The sequence below is a fragment of the Crinia signifera genome, chromosome 3 (genome assembly GCF_055691185.1).
Source record: "Crinia signifera chromosome 3, ASM5569118v1, whole genome shotgun sequence".
NCBI lineage: Eukaryota > Metazoa > Chordata > Amphibia > Anura > Myobatrachidae > Crinia > Crinia signifera.
The window spans coordinates 300841251-300864363 of record NC_139219.1 but is presented as its reverse complement, the minus strand read 5'-3'; the positions used below and the strand labels follow the sequence as shown (position 1 = coordinate 300864363).

Genomic DNA, 23113 nt, shown 5'->3' with positions numbered 1-23113 from the left:
ACTTCTCCTTCTTAAGAAACAGACGTTTGCCCTATTAGGCTGAGAAAGGCGTCAAGGCAACACCCCCTGGATGACGATTGCAGATGTTATTTGGTTTTAACAATGATATTATATCTAATGTGTATTATTTTTATAAATAAATAAATGTATTTAAGGTCTATATGAATGCTCGTTTTAAACACATCTTGAAAACTAAACTAAATAAACTGGCAAAATGTATAACAAAACAAAAAGAGATAAAACAACCCTTCTTCCTCATGTTGGATTCATACAGCACACATGACAGCAAACAGTAGGTCTCAGGGCGTTGAACGAGGAACAAAAATGCCCCAGATTTTCATAAATTGTGGTCTCACATAACTGTATTTTGTACATATAAATAAATGGGAACACTCATATCTGCCATCGTCTACCTCGGTCTCCCATCCCCCCAGGCTGAACTAGGTGAGATGGTTTGCATAACTTTGCATATTAATGAAATTCTATATTGCTGGAGAGTTTAGTAGTCAAACTTTGTTTAAAATTTCTTCAGGGCAAATATCGTTTTCACAGAAAACAAAAACATTTTTCTCATTGTTGCTTCTATCTGGTAAAAGGCCAGGAGTAACATAAGGAGTAACATCAGTAACCAGACATTCCTTGCTTGGGAGACCAGTTATGTCAAATGGACAAAATCGTAAGCTATCAACAGGCGGTTTCAGACCTATTGTACTGTCTCTAGGACAGTTGTACAGGCGCTACTTTTGGCTCTTTACTCAAAATAAGCAGCAGCTATAGAAAAGGGGTCATCACTCTCCTGTATTGAAAAAAATGGAGAAGGAAGAAGATAGCTGCGCTTAGAGGAAATAAAACTGATTCACACACAGGGCGGGATGTATCAACATACATCCCCGCCCTTCGCACGGCAGCCGCCGCGATGCTACCGCATATGTACTAACATATGCGGCCAGCATCGGGCTGCGGTAACGAAGACCCCCGCGATACCTGTGATGTGGGCTGCGGGGGTCTCCGTCACCTCCCGGCGGCTGCCAGCATCCCCCTGCATCTCCTCCTCCCCCCTGAAGCCAGATGTCCTCCCGGCTGTCACACCAGGGGGAGGAGGAGGTTAAAGGAGGACGGGAGGGGGGGGCGGCGCGCGGACGGCGTACGTCGGGCGGCGAAAGAAGCCCATAGGCTTCTATAGGGTATCGCCACCCTCTGGGTGGCGATACCCTGGCCTGCGAAAACGGGGCGAACCGGTGATAGTACATAGGAAAATGCGGTAAAATGGGGGTTTTACCGCATTTTCCCTTTAGTACATCCCGCCCACAGTCTGGAAATAATACCTTTCTAGGTTGAATTTATTACATGATATTCAATAAAAAAAATTTGATTAAAATTAGAATTGTGGGGGAAAAAAAACATTTAAAAACAGTTCATGTTAATGGATACTGGGAAAAGATGGTTAAGGCCCCCCTGTTAGTTCCTGTTCCAAAGGTTGGATAGTTTTTCAAACCACTCTCGATTGTAGGGAAGGAGTCCTACGCGGAATTGTAGATGAATGGGGAGCCCTCTGGAGTGGTACCAACGGCTGTTTGTCCTTTGGGAGCATTTCGCTAGGGGTGTTCCCAGCTTTTTCAAAGGTGACACATTTGAAAAAGCTGGGAACCCTCCAGCGAAACACGTCAGGCCAGGCAGAGATACCCCAACTTTTTTCCTCCCATCATTGGATTACAAACCAGAGTTCCTGAATCAGGACCTCTACCAATTACCAGGAGCAGTCATTCGCTCCCAAAGGACAAACCGCCGTTGGTACCACTCCAGAGGGCTCCCCATTCATCTGTAATTCAGCGCAGGACTCCTTCCCTACAATCGTGAGTGGTTTGAAAAACTATCCAACCTATTGGTATATTACAGTCCGTACATTTGGAACAGGAACTAACAGGGGTGCCTTAACCATCTTTTCCCAGTATCCATTAACATGAACTGTTTTTACATTTATTTATTTTTTTTCCCCCACAATTCTAATTTTTTTTTATTGAATATCATGTAAAAAATTCAACCTAGGAAGGTATTATTTGCATGCTGTGTGTGGATCAGTTTTATTTCCTCTATGCGCAGCTATCTTCTTCCTTCTCCATTGGTTCCAGACTTATTTGATGTATTTACTATTCCTTAAATTTGCAGTACCCAATACACAGTAATAACTTCAAGTAGGTGATAATCCAATAATGAGCTACATCGAAACAGACAAAAACATTTAACGCATTTTACATTTTTTAAATCAGAACATATTCTTATGCTGAAGTAATACATAGGAATTCAAACTGATTTTTACAGTTGCTGCTGCCATGGAACGGCGTTTTTTGTGAGGTGTCTCAGTGTTTTCTGTATATAAGGAAAACCAGCTCCATGAGAACACAGATGCAATTAGTCTCCACACAATATGCTATATCAGTGGTAGCCAACCCTAGCTCTCGAGAGCTACCAACAGTTCACATTTTCCAGAAAACCTAGCTGCTGCACAGCTGCACTCATTAATCACTGACACATTTTAAAAGATACACAGATGGAGCTAATTAGCTCACTTGAGATTCTGTGAGGAGACCTGCAAAACATGCACTGTTGGTAGCTCTCGAGGACTAGGGTTGGCTACCCCAGTGCTATATATATCAAAAGCAGTGCAGATCACTATGGTGAATGTGCCCTCCCATAAGTGCATTCACACACCAGCACCTGTTGCCTTGTGTTCATCTTAGTCCTCACTTCAGACCTGAACTCGCACATTGACAGTACACACATGTGCGGACATCCTGCGATGAAATCCTGCGGTACTTGTGTATTATCTGGGCGCCCGATTTTTTCATCTTAAGCGATTGTACAACCAAAAATCGGTCGCATCACATGCAATGCGATTGGACCCGATTTTTAATTGTACAGGCGCCCAGATGCCTGATTCCTGTGTTAAATGCCCCCCCAGACCCGGTTTTTGATTGTACACCAACACTGATGGGTAATGAGTAGGTCAAATGCCCCCCCCCCCCCCCCCCATTGTTAACGCCAACCCGAAGCGTGGCTTCCACCTTCTGTGAATAGAGAATGTGCCCCGTCCCCTCACCTGTAGCGGTGCAGCAGGTCAGCCTATCTACTCCACACTACAACACCCTGCAGAAGATAATCGCTGCATCAGGGAAGTTTCATTTACAACTCAAAATGTAAAAAATAAATAAAAAAGGTGAATTTCTGTGATTTCTAGAAGAAAAGGAAATTGATCCGTACAGACAGGAGAGAACGGCTTATCACAGGTGTGATGTCAGGACAACGCAAAGATTTACATTTGGGAATGACGTTTGATATAAATTCAAGGAATATATGTATAATACAGTCAATGATATCTTTAGCACTGATAACACCTCTATATTTAGATAGAAGAAAGTATAAAAACGACTGTGCCATTGACAGCAGTACAAGAGCCTACTAAGCCTGCCAACATGGGAAAGATCAGATAATAACATACAGGCAACAGCAAACAAAACATCATAAGTAGGATAGACCAGTATTGATAATTATTAACCTTTATACCAGACTGTCTTTGGCATGTTGGAGGAAAGCAACCCAAACTCGGGGAGAACATACACACACTCCCAAACACCCCACAATTAGAGCCCTGGTCAGAATCAATGCCATGGCCCCAGAGGCAGCAATGCTAACCACTGTGCCACCACATCAATGTGTGTCTAATGCCCAGAAAGTAATATAGAGGTACAAGCACTTTAATAACCACAACTGTAGAGCGGGTGAGATATGAAAGGGGGGTTTCAAAGTGGACAGTTACTGGCCAACTAGGGTAAAAATAAACACATGTTTGTGTAAACCAGTAACCTCATATTGTGAGCCTCATATCAGCATACACAGTGGAATCTATACATTCTAGGGCTGTCCTGTCATCTCATATCATGGCCGTCTATCACATACCTTTAGGCTAAGCCTGTGCTATGTTTTATAACCTGCTATGTCATGGCAATGGGGATTGCTTTGTCTCATCTAGAAGCAAATTAGTACACAGGAGCACCCTCATCTGCAAGAGGAGAGGCCCCTATTCCAAAATATATTTTCTTTACTACATGTCTGGTGATCACCCAACAAAACCACCCTAAACCACAGCACTCATAAAGAATGATACATGGCACTTCTAATGGTCACATGTTTAAAAATGACAGTTAGGGGCTGATTGACTGGAACACCATTTATCATTCGTAAAGATTGAGAACAAGCATTTCACTTGTTATATAGGCCAACTAGTTTTAAAACTCATTGCGTATGATAAATGGTGCTGCAGCCAATCATCTCATAACTGTCATTTTTATAATACATGACAGTCGTGGGCCAATTGGTTGGAGCACCAGTTATCATATGCAATGAGTTTTAAAACTAGATTTGCATGATAAAACTCATTGATAAATCATCCTGATGTCACCAGTCTCCATTCTGGCACCTACTGTATGTAATCAGTGGCATCCTCATGTAGAAGTGAGTACACCCAATACTATAAAAATATTTAAGCCCAGAGATGGGACTTTTTAGTAAACCCTTATTTCATGCAGCGGGATGTACTAAATAAATATTGAAATAAATAATGCATTAAATAATTTGGATATATTTTAGCAGGAAAACCCTACATGTAGAATCTGACTTTTTGCTATTTTATTTTAGAAAGGGGGATTGATGGAAAAGAAGAACCGTACTGTGTATCCTAGAAATGGTTAAAAAATAAATAAAATAAAATACACATTTGTTCATTTTACAGCAACATTAAAAAAGATATTGCCCAACATTAACCTGGTTTGCGGTGTCAGGAGGGATTATAAGCAAATGAACAGTATTTTCAGAAAACGTAAAGGGGGAGCGTGATAGCCTCTGAGGGGTAGATGTATGAAGCAGTGATAAGGGAGGAGAAGTGCCTGGTACTTTATCACCGGCCAATCAGCTCCCGACTGTCCCTTTTTAAACCAAGCCTGTAACTTAACAGTCAAGAGCTGATTGGCTGGTGATAAAGTACCAGGCACTTTTTCTCTTCTCCTCCCTTATCACTGCTTCATACATCTACCCCTAAGTTAGCAAAAGTTAAGGTTTCACTAAATAATTTAAAACTGATTTTATAGCACAGATTACATCTATCTTCTATCCAATACAAGTCACGTTATACATAATGCGTTAGCACTGTCTGCATCGCCTGGCGTCTTTTTCCATTAAAATGTGTTTTATTTTTTTAAATCAGCACAAATAGGACCCAAAAGCAGCTTCTGCTGATTAAAATGATATGCAGCATGTCTATACTCCGTGTGTGACTGCCGCAGTATCTGCATAAGCAATGGGATGTTACAGTCCTGGAAAACAGTCTAACGATCCATTTTTTCTTATGCAGATGGCACAGCGTGACTAGAAGGACTGTTTAACGCTAAAGGAGGCTAGCTCCACATCTGTATATCACAGACTGAAATCCCATGGAAAAATCACACTTTTTGTAAACTTGGACCTTATTACATTCCCTTCGTTCTTTAATAGGTATCAGTACTAAGCTGTGGGCTTTGCATAACCAAATGACTGATATTGGAATGTGTACAGTAAAAATGGGTTGAACACGGTTAGGTTGACACACATATAAGGTTGACATAAGTGGGCTGACCACTGAGGGTGATTCTGTGTCACTAGAATAGAGGTTATATAAAATACCAAGTAACTGGTTCTGAAGATAGAGATTTAATTTCCCTACATACTTTATATATTCATATATACTGAGATATAGGGATATAGATCTTTATATTTAAAAATATGGCACTAAAAATTTGTATTAAAAACGAATAACCTGGAGCCTATATTGCCTGAGCGCACCACCAGATTATATTTCTCTCTAAGGCTGAGCTCTCCCACACAGGTAAAGCAGTGGGAAGGAGCCAGCGTTGGGCGTGCACCAAACCCCAGACATGACTCTTGCAGGCATAAGCTTTCACCGAGAGCTGGAAGGTTCGTGCTCACGTAGAAGAATTTACCTGCACAACAAAGCCACTGTAACAGAACACTGTGTTTACATTTCTCCAAACACCAGTGTCACGGTAGATGTGTAACCGCACACAAAAGAAAAAGAAAACAGGACAGGGGAAAGGACAAGTGTGTAACTATGAGCTGACAAGTCTGCAAAATAAGAGAACAAGCCGGGAATTAGTTGGTAGGTAACGTCTACACACATAAGCGCACAAAGAACTACATGTAACAGGCTTTCAGTGATCAGAGCCAGGAAATGGAGAGACCGATGACATCAGTAACCTTCGCTCATGTACAACGATGGATTTGGTCTTTTTGGTTTGTTACTCTGAATGAATTGTATCCAGTTGGTGTAAAGCGCAAGGACAATGTCGATGCCAAATGAAAAGTGGGCAGGGCTAAAGAAACTTCTGGGCAAAGAAAACAATACAATATATGTCAAAGATAGGCAAGACCAAATCAAATGGGCCAGTTCTCTTAAGATGCCCACACATGGCATGATTTCACGAACAATCCAATCTGCCAGCCGATTTCCCTTGAAACACTTGTGGCCAAACTATATCATGTACACAGGACGATTATCTAAACATTGTGAATATCAGAGGATTAGATGTGTCTTTAACAATTGCAAATCAATAACACATCATTGGCACATCGTTCATCGTGGCTACACTCGGAACAATGGGCCTTATTCTAGTTCACTCTGACAAAATCCTTCTTAGATGGACAAAACCATGTGCACTGCAGGGGGGCAGATGTAAAATGTGCAGAGAGAATTAGATTTGGGTGAGTTATTTTGTTTCTGTGCAGGGTAAATACTGGCTGCTTTACTTTTACACTGCAATATAGATCTCACTTTTAAGTAAAACCCCACCCAAATCTAATTCTATCTGCACAAGTAACATCTGCCCCACCTGCAGTGCACATGGTTTTGTCCATCTAAGAAGGATTTTGTCAGAGAGAGTGAACTAGAATAACCCCCAATGTGTGCCAAATCCTGCGTTCACCGTTCTGAAGAGATCAGGAAGCTAGTTGAACGACCAGCGGGTATGCAAATTGCATTGTTATCATGACCACACACAGTTTTTAAATGGAAGGTTGTTCCAATTTGTTGAAAAAGGTCTATCGCTTTATAAAATCTATCCGTATCTACCCACATTTTCATAGAACCTTTTATGTATGTACTATCTCTTTTTTTCTCTCTCTCTGGGCCAGATGTACTAAGCCTTGAAAAGTAATAAAATGGAGTGTGAAAAACCACCAACCAATCAGCTCTTGCCTATAATTTTTTCAAACACAGCCTGTAGTATGGCAGGTAGGAGCTGATTGGCTGGTGGTTTTTCACTTTCCATTTTATCACTTTTGAAGCTTCGTACATCAGGCCCTCTGACAGAGAGGCACCTGGGGAAATTAAGAGAAGGCCCACAAAGTTTAAAACTGTGGGACAATTGACTGCAATGTAATAACCGTACATCAACGTGTGTCAGATACACTCCGGTATCCTGTACGATTCCACTCCGCCGTATAATGATGAGACAACACTGCCATCCAGCGTGTAATGTTGCTTTTCCTTACCATGGATACACGGGAAGTAACGCAAGGTTCACTAGACTGTTTGAAGGGTTGGCGGACATATTTTCCTAGTCGGCTGCTTCAGTGTCTCTCTGGTCCCTGTTTCCTGAGGATTCCTACAATCCCTAAATACAGACTTCTCATCTCAACACTTCATAGAGCTACCAACCCATCACTGTTTTTCTTCCTGATGCCCACATTCCTCAGTACCCGATGTCAGCATCTTCATCAAGACACATCTCAGGTGGCCTCTCTAGAAGATCCTTCTTTTCATTGGTGTGCTCCCTCCTTTTTTGGACCAAAGCCCCAATCAATCAATTACGCCTGTCTCGGTTTTTCCCTCAGCTTCTGTGCAGGTTTCTTCTCCTCCCCACCATTGCATTTCCCTGCTCGCTAAAACTTTACTAAACAATTATCTCCTCCCAGTCATAAGACTTAATAGGTCTACCATAACATTTCCTTCTTCCCTCATGATCACTGCACCCAAATCATGGGAACCAGTGACCTTAGTACAAATCTGTTTGCAGTAGTGATCCGATGCTACGTCCTAAGACTTGCGACACCACTGCCAAACTGCGTGACCCTTGGGGTTGTGCAAGTTGACTGCCGCAGATCCAACAAAGAGGCCAGGAATCTTATGACGGAGATCCTGGCCTTGTCAATCCCCCAAATGGTAGCAGACGGTCAATCACGTATGGTCTGCATTCGATCTGCTTCCGACATTGCAGACCTTTACTGCAAGTGACCATCGGTACTCTGCAGCATGAGCTGCAAGGACCTTAATGAGGCAATCAGACCTTAGAAATCCAAGGAGCACACCATACATGGAGTTTGGTGACCTCAAAGAAAAATTCAGACAAGCAGGTAAAGCAAGAAACACAATGTTGCAACAAAAACACCCTACAGGTATACTGGTCGTTACAAGTCACCCCCTACATGAGCGAAGAGCACATACCGCATACCACAAAGTCATTTAACGTGATTAACCGGATTGGTTTCTGTAGACCAACACGGACAAAAGATTCCTTACTAGTAACCATAACATATACATAGTCACATACAGTACATCTCAACAACACACCACAGTATAGAAAATGTACGTCTTAGTGTCCCGGGAACATGTGATTGCCATAATGGTGTAGTTCAAAAACAGCCTCAGTTAAAGACAACATCAATACAATAGAGTAATGTATGAATCTAAAGTGTGTACAGCAGGATAAAGGAGATCTGTGCGTGTATGAGGTATAAACAATTATCTCCCCCAACTAGTAAATAGCAATAAAAGAGTTGCTCAGTTTTTTCGCACTAAAAGTAAAACCTAGAAATATACTAGGTTTAATGGGGATCAGGATCCCACCAGTCAGATAAATAACAGCAGGATCCCGACAATTACCGGGGTTAGGGTTAGCACTATGGGGAGAGTTGGGGTCCGGCTGCAGGAGGGGACATTTCAGGCTGTGGGGTTATGGGAGGCTAGGGTTTGGCTGAGAAGGAGGGCTAGACACTCGAGGGAGGTTAGGGTTAGGCAGCGGGACGGGACAGTTCAGATTAGGCTGCGGGGATAGGGGAGGTTACATTTTAAATACTTACCTGTAACAATGGAGATTTTACCGTTGGGATGCAGCATTCTGCCCAACCCGTTTAATCAAGTATATTGTTCAGTATTTTGTCGTTCTTCTGTACTATTATGTTGGTGACTTATACTGCATGTGTGAACAGACCACTTTCAGCAGCTAAGGTTATTATACTGTGTGTGTGACGTCAGCTCTGGCCTCGATCAGGCTGATGTCACTGCAGCCGCAAAGTAAGTCTCTGGCTACTCTGTGATGAGAGACGCCCAGTAAAAGTGAGCGTCTTATGAGTGGATTCAGACATCTTCGCTAGGTGTTCACATCCAAGGCGTACATATTCATTTGCAAGGCTGAATTTAACTATAGTGGGGCGGCGTCTATTTGATCGCTGCATGCTGCACATTTGCGATCAGGACTGAATCGGCCCTAAAGTTTTAATTAAAAATAAAGTAAAATGTAGAACAACAATCATGTGACTGTTCAGCGGTATCTGGATGGTTGACAACAGACAATGTCAATACGTCAACACAAGAAAAGTTCAACTTTTGGGGATTCTTTTCGCCTTACCATCCACATGGATTCCAATTGGGAACAGTAAACAGCTGTCGAGTGCAGCAGGGCAACTAGCGCAAAAGAATTGAGAGCAAAGCGAGCTATTGGAGGGGACACGGTACACTAAATGGGGGTCAACATGCTTAGGTGTTGACAATGAAACCAAAAAAATTTGAAAAACTCATGTCGATCTTGTGCACCTTGACCTTTTGAGGTTGTCCAAATTGACCACAACCTTGTTCAACACCAGAACTTGTGGCTATTTGTCAGCCTGGTTAGTAAGACAGTGGTTTTTGTATGTACTAATGCAGCGGTTCTCAAACTGTGGGTCCTGTCCCCAAAGTGGGTCCCGACCACCTCAGCATGGGGTCACGACTCCATGTTGCTGGCTATCAGACTAATGTGTTTGTTGAGGGGGGACAGGGGATAACTCATTAAGTAAACACACTCTGCTTCCCTCTTCTATCCACCCTTTTCCATCCCCTCATTACCCACTGCCTCCATGTCACAATAGCGGCCACTTCACTGACCACACATGTGGCGGCCATTCTGTGGTAACTTGCTGGGGTCCTGTAATAATATTTATTGTCTGACGGGGTCCCAGAGCAAATAGTTTGAGAACCCCTGTACTAATGCATTGTTTCTCCAGGTTAGAAAGCACTTATGTCAACTTTATACAAAAGGTTATAACCTTATGGCACAAAGAATTCAACATGAATTCTGAAGGACTTTCATAAAGTTAGATGAGCCGTCCTGTCATCAGTCCAGAAGTTCTCGTTGGAGCTGCATTACCAGTTACTGGGATTGGTTTTACATTATAAAGTAAAAGTTGTTTAAACACGTGTAAAAGAAAATGCGTCCTGAGATAAACTCTCTGGTTTCTTAGGTCTAAACTAATAAATGGCTCAGAAAAAATGTACAGACCATTAAGAACCAAGACCAGACATGTAACACTGACTTATTCTGTTTGTGTCTCTCATGATATATTCAGCAAGAGGAATGTTGTATGTTCCCTGGGAACTGGTAGATCTGTCATATCACTAAGGCAGGTATGACCAAACTATGGCTGTTGTGAAACTACACATCCCAGCATGCCTTGCAATAGGTTGATAACTCCCTAATAGAAAAACTGTGTCAAAGCATGATGGGACTTGTAGTTTCACAACAGCTGGCCGGCCATAGTTTGGCCATGCCTTCACTAAGGGGACTATTCCAACACACTGCAAGTTGCGACGGTGGATACTTAACTATTGAAGTAACTCAGTATTGCTCCGGTGCGGGGACAGCTAGCAAACGTCCAGGTGATACGTAATGCTGCTGCTGGAGTAGCAGAGATGCCACTTGTGTGACTAGAGGAAATGGATGCACACAGCCACATGGCAATAGTTGGTAGGCAGCCTGTTTCCCATAGGAAGGCTCTGGGAACCAACGGCATCTGAAGCTGGCATTGGTCAACACAGTCCATCTAAAATTGCTTTCGGGTTTCGTTGTTTTCTGGATACGAGGTGGCCTATTTCAACGGATTCAGTATTAAATCCCGGCGGTCGGGATCCCGGCGTTCAGAATCCCGACGCTGGAATCCCGATCACCGAAATCCCGACAAGGGGGGGACGTAGATCGCCCCCCCTTGCGGGCTCGCTGCGCTCGCCACGCAGCGGGCCCGGTGCCTCGCTACGCTCGACACACTAATTTATTCTCCCTCCGGGGGTGTCGTGGACACCCCCGGAGGGAGAAAGTGTCGGGATTTCGGCACGCCGGGATCCCGACCGCCAGGATTTACACTGCATCCCATTTCAACATATGTAATGGGCCCATAACGGATCACGGCTGGTGATAATGCAGCAGCCAACCAGCTCCTAAATGTCAAGTTAGAGTCTGGTTTGAAAAATGACAGTTATGAGCCAATTGGCTTATTTCAGGTCTTCAGTTTTGGTCTAGGAACAGTCCACAGCAGCACTTATTATTATATGAGGCATGTATATATTATCTGCAACAACAGACTGGAAGTAAATATATTATTACGAAGGTATGAAACGCTTAGGAATGGTAAACTTTTTTCCTATTTATATGGGCTCAAATGTAACAATCATAATCAAAGTTGTTACTTTAAACACTTAGTTGAGAATCATTTGCAGGCAGTGATTGCCTGAAGGCTGGAACCCTGGACATCACCAAATGCTTTGTTATGCCTTCCCAGAGGCCCTCAGTAATGATGTATTCAGCTGTTGTTTGTTTGTGGTTCTTTCTGCCTTTACTATTGTCTATCAGATGACGGACTTGTGTGTTGCAGAATATTCCACTTCTTTGCCTTAAATTCCGGAATCTGAGCAGACAGTATATATCTATACACATCAGAATTCAACCATCTGCTTCTGTTGTATAAATAAATCAACACTGGTGACCCAGTGTCATTGGAAGTCATGCATGCCCTTTTCATCACACAGTCCCCACTGCACTTTACAGATGACATGCTGCACTTTATACATTCCAATGCTTCTCCATACTTTATTCTCCACATCACTCTGATACAGGATTATCTGAGTTCCATTTGTCTAAAGAATGTTCTTCCAGAACTGGGCGAATGCTCTGTATTTGCTTCTCTTTACAGCAGACGTGGATTACTTCCAGCACCTGGAGAGTGTCCTTTACTTGGTAAAGATCTTTCTTTACCATGGAAAGGATCCTGTGATCATCCACTAATGTAGTCTTCTGTGGTCATCCAGGCATTTTTGTGTTGCCGAGCTAACTACTACAACCTTTATTTTATCAGAATGTACGAAACTTTTTGTCCATTCCTAAAGTTTCCCCTATATCTATCTGATGGATTTTTTTTGTGCAGCCTAAGGATAGCTTATGGCACAGAGATCTCCGTTGACCACATGTTGTTGGCTGCCACCAACGGCTTCCAAATGCACATGCCACGCTAGGAATCCACTCCAGACCTTTTGCATAAAGAAATAATTAAGGAACATCCCAGACCTGTCCATAAAACAGGTTTTCAGTCAATTGTCAGGTAATTGGCCAAAAGGTTGACAATCATAATCAAGGTTCAAAGTGCCTCAATGCACATTGTCGACATCTGAATTGTCTATTGCTGTTTTGCTGTAATCAATCTAGCACTCGCAAATAAAGGCCACTACATTTGTCCCAATATCTAGTCTAGACGTTCAGCATCTATATTTGGTTGACTTAGAAAGTCATAGGGATATATTCAATTCCGGTCTGAATTGTCATCTTGTTGGAAAGACGTCAGTTTCTGACTTGAATAGGTCATAAGGCGTTCCGACCTATTTAATAAAGTCTGTTATTCTCCAATAGGTCGGAATGCTCTGACCTGTTGTAAACCAGGTGGATTGGCAGAATACCACCTGCTTTTGATGGAATCGTGGCCAAATCCAACAGGTTTTGGCCCCGTTTCTGGCAATCTCACTCTCCAATCTGAAAAAATGTTGGCTCGTGGCACGGAGGACCGAGCTGGGTGAGCAGCAGAAGCTCACCCAGCACTATCCTCACGCCCCGCTCACCCGTCGCACCGCCAGGATGGGTAAATGCAGCTCACCTCACTCCGTCCCGGGTTCTGCCGTCGCTCACTCGGTCCCGCACTTGCCGGGTGAGCAGCAATCAGCTGCCAAATTCGACATTCGGATTTGGCCGCTGATTTGAATAGGTAGTGTCGGAAACATTCCGACAAATGAATGTCGGAATGGATCCGACACTAACTGAATATATACCATAAGAAGGGAAAATAATCTCTAGCGTATGAATTGTTTTCCCCAGGCAACTGATCACAAGCTACAATATGATTATTATATGGATGGAAAAAAGGCACCATTATTTGTCAGGTCTCCTCCACACCACACCTGACACTAAACGTACCTGGAAATCCAACTGGAATGGGCGTGACAAGCCCGGGAGAGGACAGGAAATCTAAACAAGTGCTAGAACACAACATCTTTTGTTAGGGGGAAAAAAAAAGAGAGTCCTGTATGATTATAATCATAAATGACACGAAGCAGAAGAAAAAAAAAATCTGGAATAAATGACACTTTTACATTTTCCTTATTTGTCTTGGCGACCGCGTCGGGCTGTGACTTTGTTTATCGTTAATAACTTGGCTAACCATTTCCACAGCTCAAACTTGGTCTTTGTGAAAAATCTCTGTGGCTTGTCTTGAAGGTGGAAATTAATCTGAAGCCTGTAACAGAGTCTGGGTTCCCATTGTGACACCACATTGAGATCTCTGCATTCTCCAGAACAGTTTAATCCCGCAATTCAATGCCGGTCTTAGATATGGCTCAAACTGTAATGTAACCCAACCGAAGGGGTGTTTTGTGTCAAGGGGGGTGAAAACGATGCCCCGGAAAACAAAGTAGAAGGAGCCCCAGTATTGGGTATCACAATACACTGCCAATGTGCCCCTCACGCAGAAGCCAACTTTTGTTAAGGACTGAGAAAACATTAATATCTCCATTTTCTTAGAGAATTGATGCATTAAATCAAGACAATAGCAGCACATGAACTCTTTCCTGGTAATTATATGTTGCATAGGCCACTAGACAGATTTTGTAATATCACCCCATCTCCAAAAAAAACTGAATTCACATGTACTACTTTTCTCGTGGTTATTAAAGGGATTGTCATAATTAAACCTTCCATCTGCATATACACCCAGGAACAACCCCTCCTGCTACAGGAAGCTATGAGCCCCCAATATGCTCTATAGGGCCTCTTCTGTAGGGCGATACCAGACCTACAAATGCCCTCCTTGCCCTGCAACGGACACCAGCGCTATTCAGTGCATTGCAGCAGCGGGGGCCCTCTTGTTGCTATGGGATAGGAGATTAGCAATGTGATGTTAGAAAGTGGATCGTGCTTTTAAAGTATAGCATTGTGTCATAGGCAAGGCGAGTTCCTGATGACTCATATTTAATTCTATGTATGCATGTGAATGAATGGCCTGTCTATCAAACTAAGCTACACCTTGGGCAGAAAAGATGGCGTAGTGGTTAGCATTGCTATCTTACAGCCCTGGACTCTTTTTTCAATTAGTGCCCAATGGAGTTTGTACATTCTCCCTAACTGTTTGCTTAGTACCTGTTAACACATTATGGCATCCATATGACTGTTGACATTGTGATAAAACATAGACACCCTTCCAGCCCTAATACTGTGTATAATATCCACTCTATATGCTTATCCTGCATGGCTGTGTTCTTATATTTTGGAAAGGTTACTCAATATGATATGTTACAGTTCATTTTTTAGTGCAGTGGCCCTCAACCGTAAGTTTTCCCAACAGTTCATGTTTTCAGGATTTCTGTTTTTGGAATCAGGTGTATTAATTACTAACCCAGCAAAATAGGTCAACTCACCTGTGCATGATAAAGGACCTCCACAAAACATGACCTATTGGTGGTACTCGAGGACTGGCATTATTAGTTATTACCAGTTATTTATATAGCGCACATATATTAGGCAGCGCTTTAAAGAGAATATTTGAACACTCACATCAGTCCATGCGCCAGTAGAGCTTACAATCTATATTCCCTACCACATGTACACGCACACACAGACATTCTAGGGTTCATTTTGTTGGAAGCCAATTGACCTACCAGTATATTTTCGGAGTGTGGGAGGAAACTGAAATACCCGGAGGAAACCCATGCAAGCATGGGGAGAATATACAAACTCCACACAGTTAGGGCCATGGTGGGAATGGAACCCATGCCCTCAGCGCCGAGAGACAGTAATGCTAACCATTACACCATTCTTGCTGCATTGTGTTCTGCAACCTGCCCCGTTCTATCACATGTTGCCTCTAGCAGCTTTTGTTACTCTATTTTTGTTCACTTGTCTAAACTCCCCATATTACCAAATGGTTTAGTAAATGTTTATTCCAAGACTATTCTCCAATTAAGGGGGGTATTCAATATGGGATTCCGACAGTTGGAATCCCAGGCTGTTTTAGTTTCTTCCAACAGAACAGTCGGAAACAGCGAAAAACGGCTGCGGATTGTCAAAAAATGGCAGAGAATTCGACAATCCGCGGCAGTTCTGACTTTTTTTTTTGACACCTTTCAATGCTGCTTTTAACGACAGCATTGAATAGGTGAGTGGCGATATTTTCCCTGTTGGGAAATATCGGCACATATTGTATACCCCCTAAGACTTCTATTTCCTTTGGTTAGATGCCCTCTGATTTCATCTGCATCCTGCCAAGAGCTAAAGATGAAGAAATCGTGAAATCCCTGACCTTTAACGGCCCCCACACATCAGAGAGATGTATTGGAGATCAGGAATATTAAACATGTTTAAAGCCCCCATCCAGACCATTTGCAGTCGGTATAAGGGAATCAGACATTTCTAGTAGGTTAAATTTCCCCAATCCCATGACGGAACGCAGGCCGGTTGGTCTAGAAATCAGGGTATTGTTGCGCCTGATGTATGGGGGTATATTATCTTACATGCAACACTGTTTGGTGCAGACTTTGTGATGGAGAACATGGTTAACATCTGAATCACCAATGTGATGCTCTAACCATGTGAAGACTGTCTACGAGTCTCTACCAAAGATCACACAAATGATTCCCTGCTATTCCCGCTCTTTGTTTTGATGCATTGTGGCATCAGAGTTGGCATCGTTTGTATTGGACCAAACGAACCATACTCTGGACTGCTATCCTACTGACCAAGTTGGTTGGCTCTATATACTGGCACATACCCTACTTTATCAAAGATGGCCCCCAAAGCGGACTCTCTAGGTCTAATTCCCATCTGCGGACCAAGATGTTTTTATCATTGTTCATGTGATGTCCATGTACTTTCCTCCATTTGTTTTTAATGAAATAAAACTTGCTGTCAGTTCACCCAGTGCGCCCAGGGTTCTCCTTACCTACAAACACTAAATTATCAATAGGTGTCTGGGAAACACCAAGAAGGACGCAGGCAGCACAAAGGGGGTGCGCAGGGTGACTATCCTGCACTGATGTGAGTGTTGAGGCAGAAACAGGTGGGATGTAGGTGGGCGATCATTATATGCACTTGTCCATGCGAAGAACAAGAGAGTTCATCCAATTTTAGGGTATTACTGGAAATCATGGTCTCTGCAATCTTTTATAGTGATTTATTTTTGTTATTTAAAGGACATTAGTTTACACATACAGACAGAGCCATCCTCATCTAGCCCTTTAATAGGAATAAGTGAGCCAGAGCTGTCGGACTTAATCCTATGCTAATCCCCTACTGTATTGTTCTATGTATTGTATTGCAGCTGAGAACAATAGGCCTTGGTGAGCCATGGCTCACCATGGCTATCCATAGATGGCTAGTTGAAGAAGGCTCCATCTGTATACATATACTGTGTGAATGGAGACTACTCGTTAGGGTTACATTAAGCCAACTGCTTAACTCCCTTGCTAACCAATTGATTTTCTCCATCCTTCTAAACCTAGGTCATGCTGCCTTATTACACCAGGGGTATACCAAGAAATGCATTTGGTAAGTGCCATGGCTAAATGTAACACTAACGAGTAGTCTCCATTCACACAGTATATGTGTATGTGCAAACTACTGACCTTTAAATAAAATAAAAAAATCACTATAAAAGATTGCAGAGACCCTGATTTCCAGTAATACCCTAACATTGGATGAACTCTCTCGTTCTTCGCATGGACAAGTGCATATAATGACCGCCCACCTACATACCACCTGTTTCTGCCTCATCACTCACATCAGTGCAGGATAGGGTTCACCTGGGCACGCGAAGCGCTGTGGGAGACAGCCTGCCTGACATAACAATAAGAGATAAGTAGATTCTTCAACGGCTTCCTAGTGATGGTATGCAAATAAGCAAAGTCTTTCCAGGAACCCTCACTTCTTGGAACCGAAGAAACTACTCGCTAGCTGGAACTTGTTGTTCATTAGAAACTGGAATCAATTTGTCGAGACTAGTGTTTCATTTGACAAGTACGTCTAAGCTGTAATTATATTTGTGATCAATGTGAAAAGAACATTGTAAAAAAATAATAATAAAATCATCCTAACTTTTAAAAATAACTTATGCTGCTTTCACATCGCAAAACCAGCTTAGATCCTGTATTTAAAACGCTTCTTAAAACGGGTTTAGAGCAAGTTAAACCCCTTTCATATAGCATGTTGTAAACGGTATATTACAGTTTAATTACCATTTTTGCATCTTTCACATTGAACTGGTTTCACCCATAGAAAACAGGTGAGGCGTTTGGTGCACCCCAAAACACCCCCCCCCCCCACCAACACACGCACAAAAATCATATATGTTGCATATACTGTATACAGCTGGTCCCGTGCATATCTAATGAGCGGGACCCAGCGCAGTGAATATTTAATGAACGGGTCCCCGCTCCCTGCATATGTAATGAGCGGGACTGCTAAGTGCAGTGAATATTTAGTGAGCGGGTCCCCGCCTCCTGCATATGTAATGAGCGGGACCTGCTCCGTGCAGTGCATATTTAATGAGCGGGTCAGATAAGTTGCATGAACTGTATACAGCTGGTCCTGCTCCGTGCATATCTAATGAGCGGGACCCAGCACAGTGAATATTTAATGAGTGGGTCCCTGCCCCCTGCATATGTAATGAGCGGGACCAGCTCCGTGCAGTGCATATTTTATGAGCGGGTCCCTGCCCCCTGCATATGTAAAGAGTAGGTCCCGCTCATTAGTTATGCATAGTGCGGGACCAGCTCAGTGCTCACTGCTGCCTGGGTCCTAAAATACCAGTTCAGACCCGTTCACACTACACAAAGAACGGGTCTGAACCATGTAGGATCCTTCTTTTTGACCGTTTTTAATTACCGGTTTTCCTGAACCGGTGATTCAAAACTGGAGCTTTTCACACTGCAGCTATAACAGCTTTGAAACAGTTAAAAATCAGCAAATTACCAGGTTATAGCCGCGGTGTGGGTGGAGTATTACAGATAGATTTGACCAAGTCCCTGCAAGCCTTGATGCTTCATTTCTGGGACTTGTAGTTCCACATGAGCAGTGCTATATTTACACTCTGTAATACTTTTTGCTGCAGGATGTTGCAGAGATATCAACATATGAAAAAACTTACGTTTTTGTACATTTTTTCAGAGAGCTCATCCAGTAATTCGGGGTTAGTTCTGAGAGCAGGTTTTTGTCTTGTTGCGCAATTCCCTTCAGGCTGTGTCCATGAAAACAGATCTTGCCTGTGTTTTGCTCTTCCCAGCTGAACAAGAAACTTGACGGTCCCGGCTTCCCAGCATCAGCTCCAGCCCCAGACAGCTTGCTAAACTGCCTCTGCAAGTTATTTGCCATCCCTGTGTGGATACGAACAAAAGACGGCATTCATTCAGGTTATTGCTTACAGATAGCCAGGTTCTTGTGTTGCACAGGTGACAGTTACCTGTGCGTTCCTAATGGAATGCCAGGATGTGGGAACAATGACCGGCATCATAAACAAACACTGCAACCGCACTGGTTATATTTTATTTCAATAGTTCTGTGTAACAAAGATAAATGTTGGGATAGGCAGAGCATCAGCCAAATATGTGCAGACTGGGGGAGTATGTACAGATATGTGGAGAATGGGCAGGAGGCCCCAGTTCCATAGTGGTATTTGCTTAATGGAGAGAAGATTACATTTGACTTTGGGACCGATTCAGAGATTCGAAAAATGCTGTCTCTGCTGCGATCCCGTATGGATCAGCTGTGCGAAAACATGCAAATATCTGTATTAAGACACTCACTGGAAGATCACAATCATTATGGACCTTATGCGCAACTCAACGACAGCACAGTATGGCTGTTGTAAGTAAGACATTGAAGCCATGTGACCATAACACACCAACGTTACCTCCCACAAATGCTCCGGGACTGCCAATCACCTTGCAAATAGATTCTCGCTGTGGCCACCTGCGCTGAAACCTTGCACAGTAGCTCCACAACGTACAACATCACCATTGCGCCCATCTCTGAATAAGGCCCTTTCAATTACTTTGTCATTTTTGTTTTTTATGTTTAACAAGAAAAAAAAAAGGGGCGGTCTTATTCATAAATTTAAAACTTAGGTCTGCAGAAAGTGCAGTGTGAAGAGCCTGGTGCAGGCTGCACATGTCCCAATAACAGTATTAAGAATTGTATAACAACCAATAAAACGGAACCACACTCACGTTTTCTTTTTAAAACCTTCGATTTGACACTGTTGGTGTAAGTAAGAACTCGCTCACTTTTCCAAGAAAACCTACAATAGGGGAAGAAAAAAAAAACACACAGATAAAAGAAACTGAAATGATTTATCTATAAAATGACATTAGGGTGAATATTTGCTAATTACCTATAGGAAACTGAAACATCTTATCTCCACCTTTTTAATCAATAGATATTTAATTCCTTTTTAAGTATTTAGGCCGAATATGACGTTTTCAAGTATGAAGATTCATTTTTTTTTGGTTAATTTTATTCACATAATGGGGCAGATGTATTAAGCCTTCATAGGAGATAAATGCGATGGTGATAAAGAGAGAGAAACGTCCAGCAAATGACATCCCAACTGCCATGTTACAGGCTGTGTTTGAAGAAAGTCAGTAAGGAGCTGATTGGCTGCACGTTTATCTCTCTTTATCACCCCTGCATTTATCTCTTGTTAAGGCTTAATACATCTGCCCCACTGAAAGAAGCAGGTCTGGTCATTTGGTGGTAGTGTCCTAAAAAGTACAATTAGCACAGTAACACGAGGACTGTACGCCCTGCCACACCATAGTTCATTGCCTTTTAGTTTTAATTATGATTGACATCTAAGAGATCCCGATCAGATGCTGAATGGAACAGGTTTTGGGGATATACATGATGTTAAGTGAGGTCACCCAGCAAGTTGGACCAAAGCACTTTATCTGCCTCAATACCCATGGTTACCTAATGACACACACGGTATAGTATTGTAAAAGGTGAAGAATCCCCTTTAGGTTTTTCACATGCAGTCAGTGAGGCAGGACAGGTGCGCAGGATATACTTATAGGATTAATAAGGCAGCTTTTCATATTTTCTCAGAATTGATGGAAATTACTTTTAGTTGCATATTTTTCAGGAATTTGTCATATTTATTTTCATCTTAACTGCAGCTTTTGTTATTTTACCTCACAATGTATTCAGCTAGTCCTATGCCTACAGATACCAAATATGTGTACACACGACGACATGCATTGAGTTTACTTACAGTACATATATTTATTTAATTGTGGGGGGATTTTTTGTTTTATTTTTGTAAACTTCCTTTGCAACCAGGGAAAACCGTTAACCAGTGGCGGCTCCTACCTCTTTCGGGGAGGGGGGCTGCCTCTGGCCGCAGGTACCCCCCTCCCCCTGTCACCGCCACTGCCACTTTTTCCCGTCCCCGGTGCCTGCCCTCCTATGACTGCAGGATGCCGGGACTGGCGCATGCGCAGTACATATATATGTATATAAGTTACAGGCACCGGGACCAGCGCGTGCGCAGTACTGATATAGGTACTGCGAATACGCATATTGCCGTTTTTGCCCGGCAGCCCGCAGCAAGGCGCCCCGGATGGAGGGAACACCTCCCAATGGGACTGCCTTGGTGACTGGCAGGTCGGACTTCCAATAGGAAGTCACTGCCAGTCTCAGTGAAGCCAGAGCAGTCTCACAGACTGCACTGGCTTCACTACAGTGGCGGATTTCACCTGGGAGGGCTGCAGCCCTGCAGCCCATAGATAAAAACCCTTAACATTACTGAGGTGACTTCTGCAGACATACCCTAGTCAGAGCACTAAATGAGGCAAAATACATCTCTTATTAACATACCCGTCATTTACCAGATCAGTTTTACATGACTCCAGCAGAAAAAAATGGCGGAGGAAAGAAAACTTGGGTCACAGGATAACCTCAGTACCTAGCACTTCCGTCTAAGGGGGAGATAGTATCGCACCACCAAACAGGACAGGTGGAAAAGCTGCTGATAGTAAATGAATCAGATGCGAGCTAGCAAATTAAAGAATGGTTTAATTATTTAGCAATGGACTAGTTGCCATGGGCAACTGCTGTATTTATCTCCCCCTACACAAGTTCAGAGGGGCAGAAATCAGGAGGTCAGGACCCAAATTAAATGGTTATTTGTAGTCACTGAATAACAGCGCTCTACTCTGTGAGCCGAGGGCCACAGGCGGGGCCCAACTTTAGAGGACATATGTAAAGACATTACATTGACTGTCATAGACTGTCACACATGTCCACTCAGCTCCAAGATATATTATATAAATACCTGGCATACTCTTCCTCCCGTGTACGCCGTGCTTCCTCCATACATGGTCGCATGGTTTCGTACCAATTTTCAAAATCAAAAACGGTGATATCTGGAATGATGACATGAGGAGAAGTGATGAACATATTGGGCGAGATTCAGCAATAATACCCGGTGCACATCGCCTGCATTCGCATAGTTAATAATCACATATGCAGTAACATATGTGATTATTAACGCAAAAGTGATGTCCGGCGATGTGCACCGGGTTCCCCCCTCCCTGCCGGAACCCTTACACGGCTGTAAGGGCTCCGGTTCCTCCTCCCTGCACTCAGAAGTGGTGCAGGCAGGAGGAAATCACTGGTCCGGGCAGCACAGCAGGAGGCTGCCCGCGGGGGTGCGTCACAGATCGGCGGGGGGGGGGGGGGGGGGCGGGGCGGCGGGGGATGCGAAGGGAAGCCCATAGGCTTCCATGGGGTTACGCCAAATAGGAACTGATGTAACCCCCCGCAGCGAAGCCCCAGCAATGGGGCTTTGTTGCATATGAAAATGCCGTAAAATCCCCGAAAACTGGGTTTTTACGGCATTTTCAGCTTGCTGAATCTCGCCCATTGTCTTAATAGAACTTGACCATTAGTTAAAGCAAAGCCAAGTGCACAGGGTAGACCTGGCAGTGGTAAAAGGCAATGTAAAAACTGGCCTGGGTTACAAGCACATGGAACACTGATAATGCATGGGTTACTCAGACAGAAAGCTACATTTTCCTGCTGTTGCAACTCATTATATTCCCAGTAGACAGTAGGCCATTGCTTGCTCAATAGAAGGGACTGAGGGTTAGATGTATGAAGCAGTGATAAGGGAGGAGAAGTGATAAAGTGCCTGCTGCTTTATCAACGGCCAATCTGCTCCCAACTGTCCCTTTTTTAAACCCAGCCTGTAACTTGTCAGGAGCTGATTGGCCAGTGATAAAGTACCAGGCACTTTATCACTTCTCCTCCCTTATCACTGCTTCCTTCATCTATCCCACAATGAGTCCAGTTTATGTGGCTGACTGTTACAGGATTATAAATGGTGCTGCACCAGGACAGACCACCGAGAACAGAGTCAGTCTGAGGGAGCCGCCCGTCACTCACACTCCGCA

The 23113-nt window shown here is 43.3% G+C and overlaps 1 protein-coding gene across 1 annotated transcript in view; it reads right to left on the bottom strand.

Moving 5' to 3' along the window:
- Positions 1 to 23113, bottom strand: part of TAF1B (TATA-box binding protein associated factor, RNA polymerase I subunit B) — a 78481-nt gene that overhangs the window by 5027 nt on the left and 50341 nt on the right. The window contains exons 12-14 of the mRNA XM_083178537.1: positions 21994 to 22084; positions 19889 to 19959; positions 18811 to 19036 (exon numbers count right to left, since the gene is read on the bottom strand). Coding sequence (XP_083034663.1) covers positions 18811 to 19036; positions 19889 to 19959; positions 21994 to 22084 — 388 coding nt within the window. The remainder of the gene's footprint in view (positions 1 to 18810; positions 19037 to 19888; positions 19960 to 21993; positions 22085 to 23113) is intronic.